The 22387-nt window shown below is 39.8% G+C and overlaps 1 protein-coding gene across 1 annotated transcript in view; it reads right to left on the reverse strand.

The window, feature by feature from the left end:
• Positions 1-22387, reverse strand: part of Erc1 (ELKS/RAB6-interacting/CAST family member 1) — a gene marked incomplete at its 3' end in the record, with an annotated part of 132147 nt that overhangs the window by 37750 nt on the left and 72010 nt on the right. The window contains exons 7-8 of the mRNA XM_028761122.1: positions 19239-19406; positions 1105-1272 (exon numbers count right to left, since the gene is read on the reverse strand). Of these exons, the coding sequence (XP_028616955.1) occupies positions 1105-1272; positions 19239-19406 (336 nt within the window). The remainder of the gene's footprint in view (positions 1-1104; positions 1273-19238; positions 19407-22387) is intronic.

Here is a 22387-nt window from a genome sequence, read left to right on the forward strand (position 1 = left end):
TCTGTTACCACAGCCATCAATCCCTATGTCAGAACACCAATCCCAGTATACTTTCCCAGAGACCTCAAATGTCTACCATACCTGCTCATGGCTACTTCTTTCTTGGCTACTCTTAGCAAGTTAACAATAAACTAAGAAAATGTCAACCATTGCAAATCTATCATTTCAACAGAAATGAACCTTAGGTTGAAATGAACCTTCGGGTAACAGCTATAGACATGTTACCTTCTCTATAGTACATACAGTACAAAGAACCTTTTTGCAGAACTTGAAGATGATTCAGCCTTTTTATGTTTTCACTTTACATTCATTTGTTCTCAGTTACTTTTTGTAATTGTAATACTTGAAACACTCTAAATATTGATAATTTTGTTAGTGCATGCTAATCTAATTGCTTTAAAACTCTAGTGAATTTTCTATCTTCATATCCACACTGCTCACGTCTCTGTGGAGACAACCCGCACATGGAAAAGCAAATGTATATTCTAATCCTATTTACATTATTTTGCTATCTCCCTGACATCTGCATAGCCTTTATACAGGCAAAAGTATATATATTTGGATATATATGTAAGTCAAAAACTGGAAAATATCAGTAGTTTATTTATATTCCAAAAGAAACCTATTCCCAATAACTATTATGGTCAAAGAGGTGAGCCCGTCACTCTTCTCCTGCTGAGTGTTATTCCCTCACCACGAGCACTGCAGCTGAGCGGTAGAGTCAGCAGCTCAGCATGCAGGCCTGCACCTGCACAGTACGTGCCTATTACAGCAGCAGGCTTTACTCTTCAAAATTGTCACCTAAGTAATGAAATAGGTGGTACGTGTGCAATATTAATGCTTTTCCGTTCCAATTAAAGATACTAGAGGTAGGTTAGCTGGCCAAATAGTCTGTCAATTTCTAAGAGACTTGAGAAATCCTACTGAAAGATAGCAATACTGCTGAGCTCATTAAAGGCTGAACATGCAGAACAGTTTTAGCAATCTACCTCCTGCAACAACAGTTCCAAGTACTCCGCAAAACCTAAACAGGAGAATGGCAGAGTGCTCAGAATAAGGTTATGTCACAAGTGGACCACTCTGCTCAGAACACCTGTGCCTTACCTTCTTCTGGAGAACATTGACCTTCCGCTCCTTCACGTCCAGCATATCCTTGAGGTCGTGTATCTCTCCAGCTTGTGTGCCCTTCTCCTCAGCCATATCTTGAATTTGTTTGGTTTTTTTATTCAGCATAGTCTCCTTTTCTTCCAATCGCAATCGAAGAGCATCCACCTGAGAACAGATTTACAAATGATGAACAGGACAGAAAGGACAGGACTAGAATTCCTTGGAATAGAGTTGCCATATTTTAAAGATAATAAAACTGGGATTCGGGAAAATTAAATTACTTTATTTTAATAATTACAATAAGCAGTAAAATGATTAGAAATTAAGCATTCCAAATTTACCATATTCAAAGGATATCAAATAAAAAGCACAGAGGCAGTGCACAGGAGTCAGTAACCTTCCCCCAAAGAGCTTATCAGTCAGAAAGACTGTTGAAAGAGCCAACAGTTGAACTTGATTATAAGTGACAAATAAACCCTTACTAGATATGAAACAGAAGGTGAAATACATATTTCAGGAAAGGAAAAAGAATATTTTTGAAACATAAATACCCAACCCAGCATGTTTTAGTAAATTCATTTAAGATGGCTGAAAATAAAGCAAAAGAAGGACATGAGATAAATGAAAATGACAAATTAAACCAACTGCCAAATAAGGTACTGAATTTTCTCCTGCTTGCAAATGAAAGTCAATAAAATACCTGTAAAAAGGAAAAAATAATAGAATAGTCAATATTTATATTCTGAAAAAAATAATTATTACTCTGGTCACTGGAACACAAGACATTTGTTAATTTCATTCTTTTGCAGAATTTAGAACCTAATGGAGAAGACAGCAACATCATGGAGAACAGGAGTACTTTACAGGGAGCATGGAACCTGAAGTAGAGTGTTTCTAAAAGAACAGAATGGGACTGGAAAGAGCCCAGTGGGTAATGACCAAGCATGACAACCTGAGCTCAATCCCCAGAACACACAATAGGAGAGGACTGGCTCTCACAAGCTGTCCCTTTACACACACACACACACACACACACACACACACACCCCAAGTATAAGTTTAAGAAAAAGAATAGCTCAGCTTCAAGACCTGTGACTAGGTGCTGGTAAGGCTTGGACATTTTGTGAAGGATGAGCAAGGATGAGGAAGACAATGGGAGAACCTTTCAGAGTGGAGGTGCCACAAATAACGATGATTAGAACAGACCGTAACTTCTCATTAAGCTACACACAGAATGCTTAAGGCTAATAACAGGTAGGAGGTAACAGAAAAGTAGGCTAAAAGCAGGACCACACCAGTGTCAGGTCTCAAAGTCTGAATTTTATTACCTATAAAAAGGACAAATGGGCCGGGCAGTGGTGGTGCACGCCTTTAATCCCAGCACTTGGGAGGCAGAGGCAGGCGGATTTCTGAGTTCGAGGCCAGCCTGGTCTACAGAGTGAGTTCCAGGACAGCCAGGGCTACACAGAGAAACCCTGTCTCGAAAAACAAAACAAAACAAAACAAAACAAAACAAAACAAAACAAAACAAACAAACAAACAAAAGGACAAATGGGAGAGAAGAGCCAAAGAGCTTCCACTTTCTGATGAAGACTAGTGAGCCTTCCTTATGGAAGGAACCAAGAACCTTACTTCCTAACAATCTGCCTGACAATAACTGATATAGAAAATAATGACCTAAAAATACCACCCAATAAGCTAGAAGTCCTGAACATCTTGCTCTTTAATTTCTTACAACTGCAAAAAAAAGGTACCATGGGAGTGATGGCAATGGAAGCACATTCCTTTGATCCCAGTACTCAGGAGACAGAGGCAGGTGAACCTTTGTGAGTTTGAGGCTAGTCTGGTCTACTGAGTGGGTTCCAAGATGGTAGGGCTATATAGAGAACTCACTCTCAACAAAAAAACAAATAAAAGTTAAATAAAGTATCAAAACCTGGGATGCCTTAAACAGAAACCACTTCCCACACAAATCTGAGGGCTAAACAAGGTCTAAAGAGTAAAGATGTCTGTAGGGCTAAGCATCCACCGAGGATGTGACCCTCTCTCTGCCTGTCCCTACATTCCTGGCAAATCTTGGCCTTGGATACATCTGCAAAATGCCTGTGGGCCTTCTAATGAAAACGGCCTCTATGGGCTCATGTGTTTAAAATAGTTGGGCCACAGTTGGTGGAACTGTTCAGGAAAGATCAAGAGATCTGGGCTTCTTGGAGGATGTGTAACACTGAGGACAGCTTTGGGGTTTCAAAAGACATGGACCATTCCTAGTGTGTGTTTTCTCTTTCTTCTCTCCTCTCTCCTCCCCTCCACTTCGCTTCTCCTCCCTCTCCTCCCTCCCTCTCTCTCTCTCTCCCTCCTTAGATGTAAGCTCTCAGCTGTTCCTGCCACTATGTCTTTGCACCATCATCATGGACCCTAACTCTCTAAACTTGAACCAATAAAATACTTACTTTTTAAAGTTGTCTTAACCATAGTGTTTTGTCTCAGCAATAGAAAAGTAACTAAGAAAGAGCCTATTTGGGCTGGAGAGATGGCTCAGATGGCACTAGCTGTTCTTCCAGAGGTCCTGAGTTCAATTCCCAGCAACCACATGGTAGCTCACAACCATCTGTAATAGGATCCGATGCCCTCTTCTGGTGTGTCTGAAGACAGCGACAGTGTACCCACATACATAAAATAAATACATAAATCTTTAAAAAAAAGTTTAAAAAAGAGAGAAAAAGAAAGAGTCTATTTAAATATACATCACAATCCGCAGTTTGGGTAGAAAAGGATTTATGGAGGACACTATTAAACTTAAAACACATACTGACACACTGTTATAAAACACTCCAAAATGCTAACCTTTAAATAAATTCTTAAAATTGACAGATGAGTACTCATATGGACATAAGTGTGTACACGGAGAAACACAAATTCATTAATGACTGAAAATGAAGAGACCATGAGCCTATAATGATATATAGTAAGAGTTATGTCATCTCCCTGATTGTCCAGAAGATAAAAAGCAAGATCTCAGGACAAAAAAACCTGAGGCTGGCTGGCACAGACAAATGTCCCAAATGGGCAGCTCTTCCTCTGGGAAAGCCTGAAGTATGTCAATGCTAGGAATAGAGCTACACAGTTCATTCTCAGAACTCTGTGATCTGGCAGTTTCTCAATACTCCTCGAAGTTACAAAAGGCCCTAAGGAGCTTTCAGAAGGTGAACCTGTCAATATTTATTAAACTCCAAATTGAAACTTAAAACAGCTTCAGGGCTGAGGGTCTAGCTCACTCGTACTGTGAGTGCCTCCCTAGCTCTCGGGAAGCACCAAGAGTTCAGTCCCCAGCGTCACATTATATATATAGCAACTTCCTCCAGGTTCACACAGTCCCTCCTGGAAAGAGGTTCCTTAAGGATTCAGGAAATTCAAAAAGGAAGCTCATAAGACTCAAGAAGTAAACTTACATCTGGGAAAGATGAAACTTACAAGATTCATAAGGTGCTTCCCCAAGGTTACAGAAGCATTTGACTATAGAGGGGAAAAAATCCTACCAGGGAAACTAACTAGAACAATTAGTTGAGCTACTAACAAAGAGTTTATAAGCTGCCAAGCTGACTGTAAGTCATACAGAGAAGCTCTAGAGTTCAGGGTTTGTGAGCTGGGGTGGGCTGTTCAGTGATACAGCTGCCTTGAATCCTTCCTGCTCCTGTGAGTACATACAGTAAACTAACTGGTTCACCAAGTAAGACCTTGGAAGAACTGCTACTTTGGTCTAATCAGTTCCCCATCTGGGATGAAGAAACCTTTGTGTCCTATCTTACCACTAGACAGCTCTCACAATACACATAAGCCAGATATAGTAGCATACTCTTGTGATCCTGAAAATGGATCAGGAAACCTGGGCCCATCTGCAAAGGAGACTGGTTACTTTAAGATGGGCTGACCCTTGCTCCAGGATTGCACCACTCTTTCCCAAGGGAGCTACATATTGAAACCCCATAGAAATAGCTGGTAAGGGCAAGATTAGAGAGAATGGAGGTTAGGAACATATAAAAAGTCCAACCCAGAGGCAGACTTTCACCTCTCACTCCCTTGATGGAAGCTTTATCTATTTTAACCTATTCTAATAAAGTCTATCATTTTTTTCTTTTTTGCTCCCTCTCTGATGCTGGTGCTTTTCCAATTGAGGGTTTCTTTCCCCTGCAGCCTTCTCACTCTCTGTCACTTTCACTCTTCTGAGGTTCTGTGTCTGTCATTCCTATTTCAGGCTGTGAGCATGATCATGTTCACTTAACCTGTGACCCCATGATCTTCAGCTGCTGTCTTCACAGACTGGTAAAAACCACTGCCCATCTCCTGCTCCAGTGGCCCTCCTTACTGATCTGCACGGATCTTCTTTCTATGACAAACTCAGCAGCACCCCAAGATAACTGCCCTTCACCTAAGACCCCAGCAACAACCCTAGCCCCCTCCACAGATAAAGGCAGGAAGATGTTTGTTAATTTAAGCTAGAGAGTCCATTTTTGTATGGGGCTGGAGAGACAGCACAACAGTTAAGAACACTTGCTGCTCTTCCAGAAGACTCAGATTTGATTCCCAATACCACATGGCAGCTCACAACTGTCTGTAACTCTAGTTTTAGGGGATCTAGTGCCATCTTCTGGTCTCTATGGGCACATGGCATGAAAGTTGCTCACACACATACATACAAAATACCCATGCTCATAAAATAAAAAAAAATAAACTTTTTATGTAAAACACATATTTTCTTAAAATATAGAAAGAACAACATAATTGTTTAAAATATTTCAAATCCTTTAATGACTGTGTGTATATTGGAATGAGAGGATTAAACTAAGGCTAAGTGTACTTTTTACACCAGTAGTTCTCAATCTTCCCAATGCTTCGACCCTGTAATAAATACAGTTCTTCATATTGTGGTGACCCGCAACCATAAAATTATTATTATTATTTTTTTTTTTTTTTGGTTTTTCGAGACAGGGTTTCTCTGTGTAGCCCGGGCTGTCCTGGAACTCACTCTGTAGACCAGGCTGGCCTCGAACTCAGAAATCCTCCTGCCTCTGCCTCCCAAGTGCTGGGATTAAAGGCGTGCGCCACCACCGCCCGGCCATAAAATTATTTTTACTGCTACTTCGTAACAGCAATTTTGCTACTGTTAAGAATCATAATGTAAATATCTGTGTTTTCTGATGGTCTTAGGTGACCCTGTGAAAGGGTCATTTGACATCCCCCAGAGGGTTGTGACCCACAAATGGAAAACCATTGTTTTATTTCTCTTTTTTTATTTTTAACTTTTAGATTTATGTATTTATGAATATTGAACACACTATAGCTGTCTTCAGACACACCAGAAGAGGGCATTAGATCCCATTACAAATGGTTGTGAGGCACCATGTGGTTGCTGAGAATTGAACTCAGGACTTCTGGAAGAGCGGTCAGTCCTCTTAACCACTAAGCCATCTTTCCAACTCTGAACCACTATTTTATACAGGCAACTAATATCACTGAAAAGCCCACCCCAGCTTACTTAGGTGACCCTGTGAAAGGGACATTTGATATCCTTAGAGGGTTGTGACCCACAGATTGAAAACCACTGTTTTAAAAAAAGACAAAAAGAACTGAACCTTGAGGCTGAAGAGATAGCTCAGCAGTTAAGAGCACTGGCTTGTTATTCCAGAAGACCCACATGACAAGTCACAGTCATCTGTTCCTGAGGATCCAACACTCTTCTGACCTCAATGGGCACTTCACACATGTAGCACACAGACACACATGCAGATCAAACACTCACACACATAAAATAAAATCTTAAAAAAGGACTATTTTCCAATTACTCACATCACAAAATAAAGTTCAATAGGAAAATGTTAACACCTACTATGCTTATTAAGATTTCCTAACATATAACAATCAATGAAAGGACAAGCCGTAGATGAAAAATATTTAGAAATTATAAATTTTATTTCAAAATACTTCTGTCTATAAGATACAATCAGCTGTCAAAACTCAAGAAAACAAATTTTAATGTGAAGAGATTGTGAAGAGATCAGCAGAAATCCCCTGCTGTACATAAACAGATGGTATTAGGTACTTTTCTGCTTGCTACAGTAGAATACATAACAAAGCAAGGAAGAAAGAGTTTCTTATGTTTGCAGTTTAAAAATGGACACAGTCCATTAGGGTGGCAGGACTAAGTGGCTACTGGTTACACTGTGTCTGCTGTATACACTGTGTTGCATTAGAAAAGCAGACAACAGAGAGGGCAAACCATGGAAGAAAACCCTGAGTGAAAACCCCTCAAAGGACACACAGGCACCACCCCAGTATCACTCCTAGCAGGAGGATAAGGCCTTGTTTGTCCACTTCAACTGAGCACAGGGGACATCTACCTTGTATACCAAGCATTAAAGTATGGGTTAAATCTGGTGAGGCACCTTAGTAACAACAACACAGGGTTTTCCTCTACCAATGCAGACAGAAAAGTATCTACCTACTGTGTTTGCTTCACAGTTTTGAACACAAAATATTAAGTGTCTTTTTGTGTTGCAAATTAAACGCACACTTGTACAATAAACCAAGTGGGGGAAATTGCTTGTTCCCTTTTGTTCCTCTCTTAGCTTTGTCCCTGTGTCTTTCTAACTCCAAAGGAACATTTTCAGTGTTCTCTGCTTTTCTGTCACTGCACTCTTCACACCTCATGCAAACAACTTCCTCTAGAGAAGCCAACTTAACTCACAGGTTCCTTCACCATAACAATAGTTTCGAAATCTTTACTTCTAGCTCCAACAAGTCCTAAAAGCCTGAGATTCAGATATTTACTATTTGTGCCAGTGATTCCATTAATAATTTTAGGATTCTTTTTTCTTCATTTAAGTTCTTTCAAAAAAGCTTTTAGAGATGACAAAGATGACCAATGTAGACGATTATTAACCTATATTAAATGACTTTAAGCTTCTTTCATGCTATTTCTTGCATTTTTTCCTGTATTGTTCAGAATTCCGCAAGAGAAACAGAAATAGGCAGACACAGAGCGTGGAGTGTTTGATGTGAAACTGCATCATCTCGTCCAGGAAGACACCTCAGAAAGTAAAGGAGATGTGTCACCAAGCCTGACAGACCCAGGATCCAAATGGTGGAGAGAACCAATTCCATCAAGTTGTCCTCTGACCTCCACACATGGGATGTGACATGTATCTTTGTGTATGCACAAACACAAAAGTAGGTGAATGGGAAGGTGGGTGGGTGGATGGATGGTTTGGTTGGTAGAGAAATACACAGATGTAGGGAGTTGGGTAGATGGCTCCAAGGTTAGGAATATACTGCACAATCATGAGTATAAAAGTTTGAATCCTAGCACCCATGAAACACAGATACACACAGAAATAAATAAAATGTAAAAATACAAAGTTAACACCAAATTTTAGTAATTCTGGGTATATCATAGTGAAATCACACATTTAACATACATAAGGTCCTGTGGTAAATCCAGGACACCACACCAAAACAAAAACAAAAAAAAACCACCAAAAAAAAAACCCAAAAAACAAAAACAAAAATCTCATTTAAAAGTTGAGGAAATCAAGGCCCAAACTAATTAACTGGTTTCCCATAAAATACATTGTTCACTCATCATCAGTGCCATATGCAAAGGAGACTAGGAAAAGGGTACAGGACCAAAGAACTAAAGTCATAAAAGCTACACAAATAAACTTTTTAAATTATTTCATTATATGTATGTGTCTTAGTCAGTGTTCTATTGCTGTGAAGAGACACTATGACCACAGCAACTCTTATAAAGGAAAGCATTTAACTGAGGCTTGCTTACAGTTTCAGAGGTTTTGTCCATTGTCCTCATGGTAGGAAACATGGCAGTCTACAAGCACCAGATATGGTATCTGAGAGTTCTACATACAGATCCACAGGCAGCAGGAAGAGAGAGAGAGCCAGTAGGCCTGGCTTGGGCCTTGAAACCACAAAGCCCACTCCAAGTGACACATTTCTCCAAGAAGGCCACATCTCCCAATCCTTTCAAACAGTACCACTCAGTATGTGTGTACATACGTGTTTGTGGATGTCAGAAGACAATCTGCATGAGTCAGTTCTCTCCTTCTATCATGTCCTGGAGACAGCTGGTAAACGATCTCAGGTTGTCAGATTTTGTGTCAAAAAGCCTTTATCCACTGAGCATCTCACCATCTCAAGTAAAGTGGGGGTTGTTGTTGATTGGTTGGTTCTTTTGAGACAGTCTCCATATGTAGCTCTGGCTGTCCTGAAACTTACTATGTAGACCAGACTGGCCTCAAACTCAGTGAGATCTGCCTGCCTCTGCCTTTCAAGTGCTGGTATTAAAGGCATGCACCATTATGTTGGGCTCAAATAAACTGTTTTTTAAGAGGTTTGTTAATTACTTGTCTGTTGTTGTGGTAAGATACTATGACCAAAGCAATTTAGTGGACAAAGAGTTTATTGGGCTTATAGTTGCATAGAGCTAGGAATCAATCACTGGGGAGGCACAGCAGCAAGAATGGAGACAAGAGCAGAAAGTGGGAGAGCACACTTTTTTTAACCACAATCATAAAGCAGAGACAGTGAGCCGGAAGTGGGGTACAGCTACGGAATCCAAAGCCTGGTCACTCTCAGTGATGTGCTTCCCTGGCAAGGCCATAACTCCTAAAAATGGCCCCACACAGCACCACCAACTAGGGACAGATATCACTCACATACATGAGCTTATTCAAACCAACACAAAACTACACTTCAAGAAACTGAACTACAATCTGTTGAAAGAGTCACACCTCACAAAAACATTAAAATAAAAAACAAACAAACAAAAAACAAAAATACCCAAGTGTATTAGTTTGTATTCTGCTGCTTATAACATAGGTTGAGTATATTACAATGAAGAAAGATTTGTTTTGGCTCATAAATCTGGTCTGAGGTCACAAGACTACATCTAATGTCCATCCTTTTCTCCCTTCTCCACTCTCCCCATACACACCTCACCCCTCACCCAGGCAGGAGGATTTCTACACCTAAGGCTTTTACCCTAGACAGTAGGCTCCCTTCAGCCAGCATCCAGGACCTAACTAGCAAGAAGCTGTGGGCAGAGAGATTCATTTACTCCTGCCTCAGCCTTTGAGGTTTTTTGCACTCAGTTAAGCTGTAGAAGTGAATCTTCTTCTGCAGAAACTTCCAGCCTCCAAAACCCACAGCTTCTGAGATCAGCTGAAGACAGGAGACTGCTCCTCTGGGAATAGCTCTCAGCTAGCTGGTATACCAAGGCTCCCCCAGCATCCTTGCTGCCACAGGATTCCTCACAGCAGGCAGTCTGTTTTAAATTGTTTGCCTCCATTTAAAAGCTGTTAATCTGGGTTGATAAACTACTTCCCATTTGTCTTTGCTGTCTGCCTACTCCTGAGCAGTTTTACCATCACCCACTTCTAAAATGTTTCTGCGTCTTTCTTAATCCACAGGTCACTTCAGTAGTTAGTACATTTCAGACTGCAGACTTACTAGGATTTTGTGTTACACTTCATTGAAGTAATTTCTAATGTCACTGTTACAATCAGAGAACACAGCCTATGTGACTTTGACTTTGGGAGATTTTGAAGTTCCCTTTGTGTGCATGACTATTTTTATGATTATGAGTTCTTGAAAATAATGCTTATCTTCTGTTGGCATAAGGTCTGTACACATATGCATATGTTAGTTTGAGCTTGTGTCTTAGTCTGTGTCTATTGCTGTGAAGACATCATGACCACAGCAACTCTTATAAAGGAAAGCATTTAACTGAGACTTGCTTACAATTTCAGAGGTTAAGTCCACTGTCCACATGATGGGAAGTATGTAGCACACAGGCAGACAAAGTAGTCGGGAGTTCCACGTTGGGATCCTTGGACAGTAAAAGAGAGAAACGTAGGACTGACTTGGGTCTTTGACATCCCAGTGACCCACTTCATCCAGCAAGGCCACACTTCCTAATCTCTTTCAAGCAGTGCCATTCCCTGATAACCAAACATACAAATATTTGAGCCTATGGGGCCACTCATATTCAAACCACCACAGCTTGTGGATGTGTTTAAAATGTCTAAGCTGTTGCTTCTCTAATGACCAAATTTTGAGAGATGCAGATTCAAATGGCCAACTGTAATCACTGATACAGTTATCCTAGTTGTTTCTAAACAAATATACAAACACAACCATTCAAAATCATATTTTCATGATCTATTATTTCCTCTAATCAACATGCAAAACTGTTTCCTGTGCCTTAAAAGATAATTAATATTAAAACAAGATTGGGGTAATGGTTTCTTATCCACCTTTATTCCCAGACATATTGAGCTAGGAATGTAGCCCAGTGGGACAGCACATTCTCAGTTGTGCTACCATAGGTGTGATCACCAGCACCACTAAAAAAATATGTTTTCCTCTTTTTACTTTTCTCTTCTTAGACAAATGTTATGAAGCTATACAAAGAGAAAAGTATCTAGACCTAACTAACTGAAAAGGCTGGAGGACCTACTTAATTTTAGAACTACTCAGGCAGGAATAGCTCAAAGAAATGTGCAAGGAACAGAGTAAAGACATGAAGCCATTCAACCGTTAACATCCATGTGCTCAAATACAGGTTTTTTTTAAAGTTCGTATTGCCTTATTATTTTATTGGTTATAGTAGCATCAAACATGTGAACTACTTCATACCTGTGTGGGTCATAGCTGCTCAAAGGCCATACTAATCTATCTCACTAACATTTCAGTCTTAGTGGTATGCTGTCAAAGCCAGTGCTCTACTTTTCAACTGTTGTTCTGCTCACCTAATAGGCAAAAGCACAGTACCCTGTTTTATTGTATTCTAACTTTAGCTCATTTGTATTTACTGCCTGTTCTGGCTTCAGTGTTAAAGGCCATCCACACCTCACACCCCAACACCCATGCTCATTTGTTTGGACACTTGGTCCCTACCTGGTGGCTGTTTTGAGAAGGCTACAGAAACTCTGGGACACAGAGACTCCTCAAATCTGAGCTCTCTGCTTGTCACTAGTACAACGTAAGCCACCACCACTACTCTCTGCCACCATGGACCTTGAAGCTTCAATTGCCATTCCTTCCCTGCACCATGGCAGACCTTTGAACCAGGAACCAAAGTAAATCCTTTCCTCCTTAAGTGTTTTTGTTAGATAGTTGGCCACAGCTACAAGAAAAGTGACTAACATATCTCCTTTCTCATTCTTTGACTTAGGTCTTCTGCCTTTATGTCTCCATATTATTACGTTTCTTGATGGCTCCTTCTTTTTTTCCTGCTCTCAATCAGATAAAGTGAGTATTGTGCTAAGAATTTCAAATTTATATGCTGCATTTTGATTCTCTAGGTGGGTGTGGTGTGCTAGAAAGAAGCTCTCCAGAGCTACATCCTCAGCCCAAACACTCAAACATATGAGGTTACAGGGACCATTCTCAGTCAAGCCACCACAGACATAAAGTGGAAAACAACTGAGTGGAAAACAATGTTGCCCTCTGCTGTACATGTGTGCCTGCACACGTGTACACACACACAAACACAAAATATTTTTAAAGAGGCATTGCTGGTAAGCCAAAGGTAGGTTGTTAAACAAAGCATGTATCTCAATTCTAACACATGAAGCCTTAGAGTTCTTCACTTGGACTGAATGCTAAATCTGTGGCCCATCCAAGAAAAAAAGAGCAACTTTCCCCCACTGTCAGTAAGTGTAGATGGCAATAACACCATAAATAAATGTCTAAAATTCATGTTCCTCAAAGGAGGAAAAAACTACTTCTTCGAAGCAGTTAGGAGCTGCATTATTTCAATTTATCAGTAAAATCTACTCTATTCCATACACTGAGGTGTCATCAAAAAAATAAACCCAATAATAGGCATAGTGCCATGACTTAGGAACAAGTAGACATAAAATGGGAGAATTACTGACAATACAGGGTATCAGCGAGAGTGAGAACATGTGTCAAGCAAACATGGCATATTAATAATTCATCTAAGCCTCCTCTATAAAGTGATAAAATGTGGATCTTATCTAACTCAGGCTAATACTCTATAGCCTCAATCAAATTTTCAGGACCCTGACAAAGCATAGACAAATTCTTTGCTAGAATGTAACACAAACACCCTTTGGCTGAGTTCCACAGTATGGCAGTTTATATGAGAAATGTTCCCCATAGGCTCATGTATTTGAACATTCATGGTTTGAATCTGAAGGTCTCCCACAGGCACACATTTTGAATGCTTATCCCTGATCTGATGGTGCTATTTGGCAAGTCTGTGGAACCTTTAAGAGGTAGGAAGCAGAGAAGACAAGCAGATCTGTAGGGGCAAGCATCTGAAGCGATAATGAACACCAGTTGCTGTCATGTTCTCTGTTTCACAGCCTGCTACAATGTGAACAGCCTGTACTGAGAGTCCTCAAGCTAGAACCATTGTTCTGCTGTGCCCCCCTCCCCCCATCCCCGCCATCATTGATTCTTCCCTCCTCTGTAGTTGTTCCTATCAGTTCCTGTGACAGTGACACAACAGTAACAGATACAGAAAACTAGCTCTGAGAATTAGGGCTGCTCCTATCACAAGGCTGATCATGTGTGGCTCATGGATCTTTTGAACTGGAGGGGAGAGTTTAGAGAAGTCTAGAGATGCAAGCCAGAAGAAGCCCTAGAATACTCCAGGCAGAGCATAACGGGATATTCTAGTGGGAGTCTGGGAGACCAGAATGCAGCAGTGGAAGACCGCACACAGAAGGCTTTAAATGAGAACACAGATTATACATGTATTAGCCACTTTCCTATTGCTGCTATAAACTATCCTGACCAGAAGCAACTTAGAGGAGAAGAGTATTTATTTTACCTTACAATTTCAAAGAGGATACAGCCAGTCCATCATGACAGACAAAGAAGGTATGGTATCAGGGGTACAAGCCATCCTGGCAATCCACAAACTAATCTCATTTTATCCATACACAGGAGAGAGGAGGGGAGGGGAAAAGGGAGGGAGAAGGGGGGGGGGAGGGGAGGAAGAACAGGAAATAGGACCAGGCTATGAAGCCACAAAGACTGTCCTCAGGGGCATACTTCCTCTCCACAAGGTTTCAAAACCTTCCCAAACAGCATCACAAAATGTGGACCAAGGGCTCAAACACATGAGCTTATAGAGGACACTGTCCATTCGAATCACCATACTAGAGAACTGGACTACAGGACACTGGTGCTACACTCCTGCAAAGACTTTGTCTACACTCTGCCAGGGTGCTGAAATTTTGATGGAGTCCAAATTCAAAACCAAGACAGTAATTTATCTTTAGGAATTTAGGCTGTTTTTAAGTCAGGTTTACAGTAAGAAAAAAAAAAAAAAAAGCAGAGCAGAAACTGTGAAAAATGTGCAGTCTGAGCAGAAAAGCAGAGTTAGGAGTTAGTTGTTAAAGAGAAGCAAGTGATACGCAGCAGGACAGTAATGCTGCTATCACAAAGGTGTTTCAAAACCTGTCAAGACCACACCCATCAAAGGCTCCAGAACATAACATAAAAACTTATTTTGAACACCTTCTTTTAAAACATCATGTATCTGCGGTACTTCATTTGTACTGAGCTACCTAAGGAAGTACCCTAGCTACCGATGCACTCAAAGGACACTGAAGCTATAATCTAGTGGGATCTGACTACTGCTTTAGCCAGCAGCAGAATCTGGTATTAACTACATGGTATTTGTTTTGCAGGCATGCAATATACAAGAGTCATGGAGGCTCCCGCCCAAATTTTAGGAGAAAAGCCAGGAAAGTCAGGAAATGTATAGCAGGCTGTGAGTCTCTTCAGAGAGCTATGGCAGAATAATGAAGACACTCTGAAAGTAAACGGAACTGCAGTGGACATGTGAGGACATTGGAACAGTGAGCCATCTGTTGAGTGAGATATATGCACCAGCTGGAGGCAGACCTAGAGAGAGGACATGTGTGGGTATGCAAAGCTGTCATCTCCAGGACAACTTGGGCTCAGAACCTATCACCACGTGCTCCAAATGTTGGGTATGGAGCTATAAGATTTACTATTTGCCTCCCTGGGTTTGGGTCTCATTTTTGGTCATATCCCTCTTTCTTATGTCCCCATTCCTCCATTTTAAAACGAGAATGCTTACTAAGGGCCACTGAATAGTAGAAGTATATAACTTTATTTGTTTGGATTTTTGTTTTACATGGACCTGTCTCCATTTATTGGAGAACCCGAGTTCTCGATCAGGATATGAAAATTTTAATTTTAACTGAATTCTTCAGATGGGAGTTGGTCAGGCAGTCAAGTTTGGAAATAGAGAGTACTCACCTCCCCCTAGTACTGGCACCTCTTCAGTGGCACTTGTGTTATCATTCATGTTTGAGTACCTTATAAAAAATGCAAGAGCTGAAAAGAGCCTTGGCTGCTAGTACCACACTGGCCCATTGATTATCCCTTTCCTCATGTTAATGTGTATGTTGTGATGCTAGTCATAATCTCTCTGAAATACTCTAAGCCTTTGCAAGTAAAATCCCACATCAGCATCCAGTTTGGCAGCTTTCCCAGCTCAACATCCTTCAGTTTCTTTTCCGTCAATGGTAGGAATGATTCCACCTTAGAATTCTGGTGCCCACATGATCATGGCTTTTCTTCATTTTTCTGAGTCTCACTCTGATAAACTGACCTTGAACTCCTGGCAGTCCTAATGCCCATTCATTCAAGAACTAAGACTAGTGCTACATACAACCACCACACCTGGTTTATAAACCTCTCCTTTTGATATTTCAAGGGCTCTTAGCCGATGTAACAACTAAGAGATTGCTTTGAGTCTCAGTAGAGACTTTTGGACAATCCTGGAACTGTTAAGACTATGAGGCTCTTGAGTTTAAACTAAATGTATTTTGTATTATGAGATGGCCAAAAGCTTTGGGGGTGGAGGTATAAAGGATAGGAGTAGAATGTTATGGTTTAAGTCTGAAATGGCTAACCCACATCCCAAGCTGGTAGGAGAATTTTGGGTTTAGAACCTTTAAGAGGTGAGCCCTAGCTAGTAGAAGTAGGGTACTATATAGATGGGCCTTTGAAGATCATATGGGAGCCTGTGTTTCTTTGCACTCTCCAGCTTGTCTAATACATGCTCAAACCACCATGAACTCAACTGTCCCACTGTACTTTCCCCATCAGAATAAACTGAAACTCTTCAAACCCATGAGCTAAAATAAATCTGTCCTCGATTACATTTTTTGTTAGGTGCTAGGGCCAGAGTGAAACTAAAGCAACTAATGCAGGAGCAAATAAAACAACTGATATCAAATAAAAGTCTTATAAGCCAGACAGAGTGGCACACACTGTTAATTTCAGCACTCGGGAGGCAGACACAGATGGATCCCTGTGAATTTGAGGCTAGCCTGATCTACATAGAGAGGTCTAGAATAACTAGGGCTACATAGAGAGATCCTGTTTCAAAATAAAATAAAATAAAAAAGTGTTATAAAAGACCAGGTTTGTAAAGTATTTTTAGCATAAAAATTTAAGGGTTCTTGCATGTTCAGGAGAAAAATACATAATAAAACATCTACTTTAGCTAATAAAATAAAAAGTAGACCAGGTGGTAGTGGTGCATGCCTTCGATCCCAGCACATAGGAGGCAGAGGCAGGCAGATCTCTACAAGTTTGAGGCTAGCCAGCCCCAGAACAGCCAAGGCTACACAAAGAGACCCTGTCTTAAAAAACATACATAAACAAACAAACAAACAAGGTGTTGCAAAAGATCAGTTATTGTAAAGTATCTTTAACCTGCAAATTTAGGGGTCTTTGCACGTTCAGAAGAGAAATTCGTAATAACATGTCTACTCTAGCCAAAATAACTCAATGTGTTAGTAGTATCATTATCCTTACTTTACTAATGAGAAGACAGAGGCTTAAAATGTATTAAAAAAACAACTCAGATACAGTCACACAATAATTTACACAGGGTTAGCATCAATTCTAGGTCTTACCTCAAACCTCTATGCTTAAAGTACTTTTTAAATTATTTTATAATTTCACAAATATACATAATGCATCTTGAGCATATCAATCCAACTTCCCTTTCATACTCCTTCTGAGCATGTAGCCCTCACTCATTCACAGTCTCTTCTTTATTTTTTTAATAAGCTATTGAGTCCAATTAGTACAGTCTGTATGAGCATAAGCAACCTCCCAGGAGGCACACCCCTTCCCAACAGCTCTCAATAGCTCCTCAGTTAGCAGGAGAACTTCATGGGCTCCATCCGAATCTTCAATGGGATTACTGACAGGCTTAAACTTGTGCCGCTAAATCTCTACTTTCAACTATTATTTCTACCAAAGTTTGATCACCTCTGCAAAGGTCAACAGATTAAAAGAGAAATTTATAGAACAGAAGCAATTTCAAATATTGTACAAGTTAGACAAAGGAAGTTCCTCACTGTAGATTATCAAAAGATAGGACAAGGGGATACCAAACAGACCTTTCCCCAGATCAATGTTATCCAGAAAGAATTTTTAATTAAGGAGCTGAGAGATAACTCACTCAGTAATGATGTTTGTGAAAGCGTAAGGATCTGAATTAAATCCCAAAATGCATTTGTAATCCACTGAAAAAAAATGGAGCTAAGAAGATCCCTAGGACGTGCTGGCCAGTTAGCCTAACCTCATCAGCAAGCACTAGGGCAGGTGAGATAGTCTCAAATTGACAATGTAAATGGCAGCTGAGGAACAACACCTCAAGTTGGCCTCTGGCCTCCACATACATTCACACACACAAACATACCCACAAGAATACATATTACACATGAGCACAGAGAGGAACTTTAAAATTTAAAAAAGCTCCATGATCCCTGTTCTTTTTCATGTGTTTAACTCATTGGTTTCCAGATCCGATCAAACTGCTGCGATAAAAAGAACAAAATCAATTAAAAGTAAAATATAAAATAACAGCTTTCAAACAATTGGTACAATCCTTTTATTGGGCTCTAACAAAAGAAAGATGCTAGGGAAAAACTATTCTCAAATGTTATTAGAGAAATTATTTGGAAGTGTATGCTATTAAATAAACACATTATATTCTTAAAATCCCCCAAATTCAAAAAGAAATTAACTTTTACACCCTTAACAGTTAGGATGAGATGGTTGTATTTGAACAACTGTCCTAGTAATTTACAGAGGAAATCAATCTCTGAGGCTCGGCTATTCCTACCCTGCCCAGAGGCAAATATACAACCATTTGAGAGTGATAACATAGCCTTTACAACCCATGGTAGAAGAAACCAATCACAAGCCCATCTGTGTAAGACTCAGCTAATAAGACATCATTCGAGCTGGATACAAAAGAAAGAGTGGATTGACAGAGAAGAAATGTTATTTATCAGACCATGACAAGCTTTGAAATGTTTGCATTGTCATCAACCAACTGATTAACAGCTTGTATCCCAGGCTAACAGCAGTAAATTGGAAGTGAAGCTTACCTTTAAGACACTGGCACCAAGTTTTGAACTGTTTGTGGCAATGCATGTTCAAGTTACCAAAATGAAAACCTTCTTTATAAACGAAGAACTGGCTGGGCAGTGGTGGCGCACGCCTTTAATCCCAGCACTTGGGAGGCAAAGGCAGGCAGATTTCTGAGTTCGAGGCCAGCCTGGTCTACAGAGTGAGTTCCAGGACAGCCAGGGCTATATAGAGAAACCCTGTCTTGAAAAACCAAAAAAAAAAAAATAATAATAATAATAATTAAAATAAAATAAAATAAAATAAATGAGGAACTGAAGGCAATATTTTCTAAACTATTTCATATTTGCAATTCCTTAAATATATTTAAATTCAGCCCAATAAAACTATGAAAGAGCAGAAACTTCTTAAAAAACTATGCCATCAGAGCTGGCAAGATGATTCACAGGGTACAAGTGCTAGTATGAACACTTGATTATGGTGTCAGGAGACAACAAACTCCCAAGAGTTATCTTCTGACCTTCTCACAGGCATGCATGTACATGTGCATATACACATGGACATGAACACACCCATAAATAAACCACACATATAGATACACATACAGATGAAACTAGGAATGAACTGCATTCCACACAATTCATAAAACTCTTTACCTCAGTCTGCAGGATGGCAGCCCTTTGTTCCTTAGCAGTGAGGGACTCCTTCAGCACCTCAATATGTTGCTTACTGTCTGAGAATTGGTTTGTGAGAGTTTCTAGCTTTGTCTGTAAGGCTAGTAATTCTGTGTCCTTTCTGGACAATTCCTGTTTCACCTGGCCAATCTGGAAAACAAAAGACAACACTGTGAGGAAGAAAGAAATTACACAACTACCTCTGAACTGGACCGCTGGCAGATTTATGGCATAATATAGGAAATTAAATGCAACATTAATCCTATGATAAGGTAGAGATGGGGGGGTGCTTTCGTGGTAAAGTTCATGTCTAGCAGCCCTGAGCTCCTAAGCTCACCCAATAGCAAGTAAGTAAGATAGAACAATACTAAGCTTTTTGCACCATCTAATACCATATGCTCCTCACCAAAATCTAAGCTTACTCAACAAACAAATTTCTAATCTTCATTTATTGTTTCTAAATAGTTTCTGAAACCCCTTAGGGCAATAGTTCTCAACCTTCCTAATGCATAACCCTTTAATCTGGTTCCTCATGTCGTGGTGACCCCCAATCATAAAATTATTTTCATTGCTACTTCATAGTTGTAATTTTGCTGCTAAGTAGTGTCTCAGTTCCTAAGACCATGGGAAAGATGGTTTTCCAATGGCCACACCCGACAGGTTGAGAACTACTGCCTTGGGGGAAAGATGGAGGAGGGAATTGTAGTTCGGCCAGACCAGGAAGCATTCATCACCTAAACACCACTTCATTTTGTCGAGCTTTCATCTCCAGACCATGATGGATTACAGGCAGGATTAGTGTGGACATAAAGCATGAAGGGAAAGCAACTTCCTATTTCTACTGCAAAGTAAGTTCAAATCTTAGTGGTATGCTTCTGTTTTTCTTTTTCAAGCAAAAGTTTCATAAAATCTTTATGTTAAAAAGTTAGGCTGGATAGAGTAGTGCACACTTTTATGCCAGGCAAAGCTGTTGGATCTCTTTGAGTTCCAAGCCAGCCTCTGTATAGAGTGAGACCCTGTATCATGAAAATAGGAAAAAACCAAGCTACTTTTAGTGTTAAGGCATTAGAGAAATGTTTTCTTTTTTTTTTCTGTTGTTTAAAATCACCTATTTATCAGCTATATGTACATCATAGAACATAAACATTGGAGTTAAATGAAGAATGCATAAGCTTTCACTCTGAAAGAATCTACATGAGTCATTTGAAATGTATCAGTCTGAATGGGTAACTCATATATACAACGCAATCTCCATAGAACTCTTAACATGAACAAATAGTTCCTTTTAAGCATCCTCTTTACATCCCTCTTGCTTCCAAGCATCTGTGTGAGAGTGAGCAAGTGAGAGAGAACACTTGAACAACAGGAAGGGGGCAGGGGGTCCTGCGTACCCTGAGGCTGGCCCAAACTAACTATGTAGCCAAGGCTGGTCTTGAACTAGTGATCTTCTTTCCTAGTCTCCTAAATGCTGGATTACAAGTGTGTGTGCAGCCACACCCAGTGAGCACAGTACATGTGTATGGTGTATGTTCATGTTTGCATGTATATATACAGAGGCCAAAGGCCAATACTGGTTGTCCTGCTTTATCATTTTCTGCCTTCTTCCCTTGAGACTGGTCCTCTCACTGAATGTGAAGCTAGGGTGGCAGCTAGCAAACCCTAATGGTTCCCCTGTCACCAAGTCCCTCCAGCATTGGGACTATAGACACATGTGACCACAGCCGGCTTCTTTCAGGAGCTGCAGAGATTTCAGCCTAGGTCCTCTCACTTATACACCGATTGCTCTTACTTGCAGAATGTTCTCACCCAGCCCAGCTCCTAGGAGTTCTTTTGGTTGGTTGTGTTGTACTGTGTTGTACTGTGTTTTGTTTTGTGTTTTGTTTTGTTTTGTTTTGTTTGAGACAAGAGTATCTCTGTGTAGCCCTGGCTGTCCTGGAACTCACTCTGTAGACCAGACTGGCCTCAAACTCACAGAGATCCACCTGCCTCTGCCTCCTAAGTGCTGAGATTAAAGGCGTTAATTAGGTACTTTACCCAGCCACCTTCTTTCAGATCTTGAATGCATTAAACTTTAAAAAAACGTAAAAGATTAAGAAAGAAAGCTGTCTTAAGACATTTTCTGGTTTTATATTAGGTCTACCATACAGGAAATAACTACAAGATAGATTAACTACTGAACATAAATATGGTAAGTCCGTCATTTTCATGGCAGATGAAACAAAAGACCTTGAGTTTTAAGGAATGAACGAAGCAGTTGCAAGTTGAACTTAGAGATATTGTAGGTGCTAATACTGGATTTAATCTTTCAGATTTGTTTTCTGGGCCTTGTAGTTATTCAGCAAACCCCTTAAATCTGTGTAATAATTTAACTGTATAACCCTCATTTGTTCCTTTAAAGCCTATACTGGTCTGTCTGCCTTTTAAACTTGTTGCAATAATGTTGCCAAAATATTAACACATTAGTAAAACCTTTCTTAAATAGAAAAAAAAAGAAAAGAAAATTGAGTATCTAAAGTTTTCTAAAGTATCTCTACAGTTTTTTATTTTACGATATTAATCTTAAGTAAAGGAAAAAGTTTTTGAATCAATTTCACAAGAAATAAAGTTTGTCATAAAGATAGACTTCTAGTTTGGGAACATATCTCAATGGAGGAATTCTGTCCTAACATGTACAAGACTGTACACTTGATTTCCTCTCAACCCCCACGAGTACAAAAAGAAAAGAAAGAAAACCAATTATACTTGTAAGAAGCACTTAAAACATAGGGTTCTTTTTCAATAAGATAAGCATTTTTTCCAAACACATGAAAACTTCATTTACCGATACAGTAATGATTCATATTACATGTGCTTATTAGTATTACTCTATCTGCAATACACAGATTGATCTAAAAGCATATTTGTCCTACAAGTAAATACCCAGAATAGTCAAAGTGTTACTACTTTCTCAGCAAACTATGGCTTAAAAGAATCCAATTTTCTGAATACTTCCAATGAATCAGAAATTAATAGAAGCTAGGCATGGAGGTACATACCTAAAATTCCCAATGTAAGGAGTCTGAGGCAGAATCACAAGTCTGATGACCATCTTACATAACATGATCCTTTCTCAAAATTCCAAAGTACACATT

The sequence above is a fragment of the Grammomys surdaster genome, unplaced genomic scaffold (assembly GCF_004785775.1).
Source record: "Grammomys surdaster isolate TR1022 unplaced genomic scaffold, NIH_TR_1.0 126660, whole genome shotgun sequence".
NCBI classification, from domain to species: domain Eukaryota; kingdom Metazoa; phylum Chordata; class Mammalia; order Rodentia; family Muridae; genus Grammomys; species Grammomys surdaster.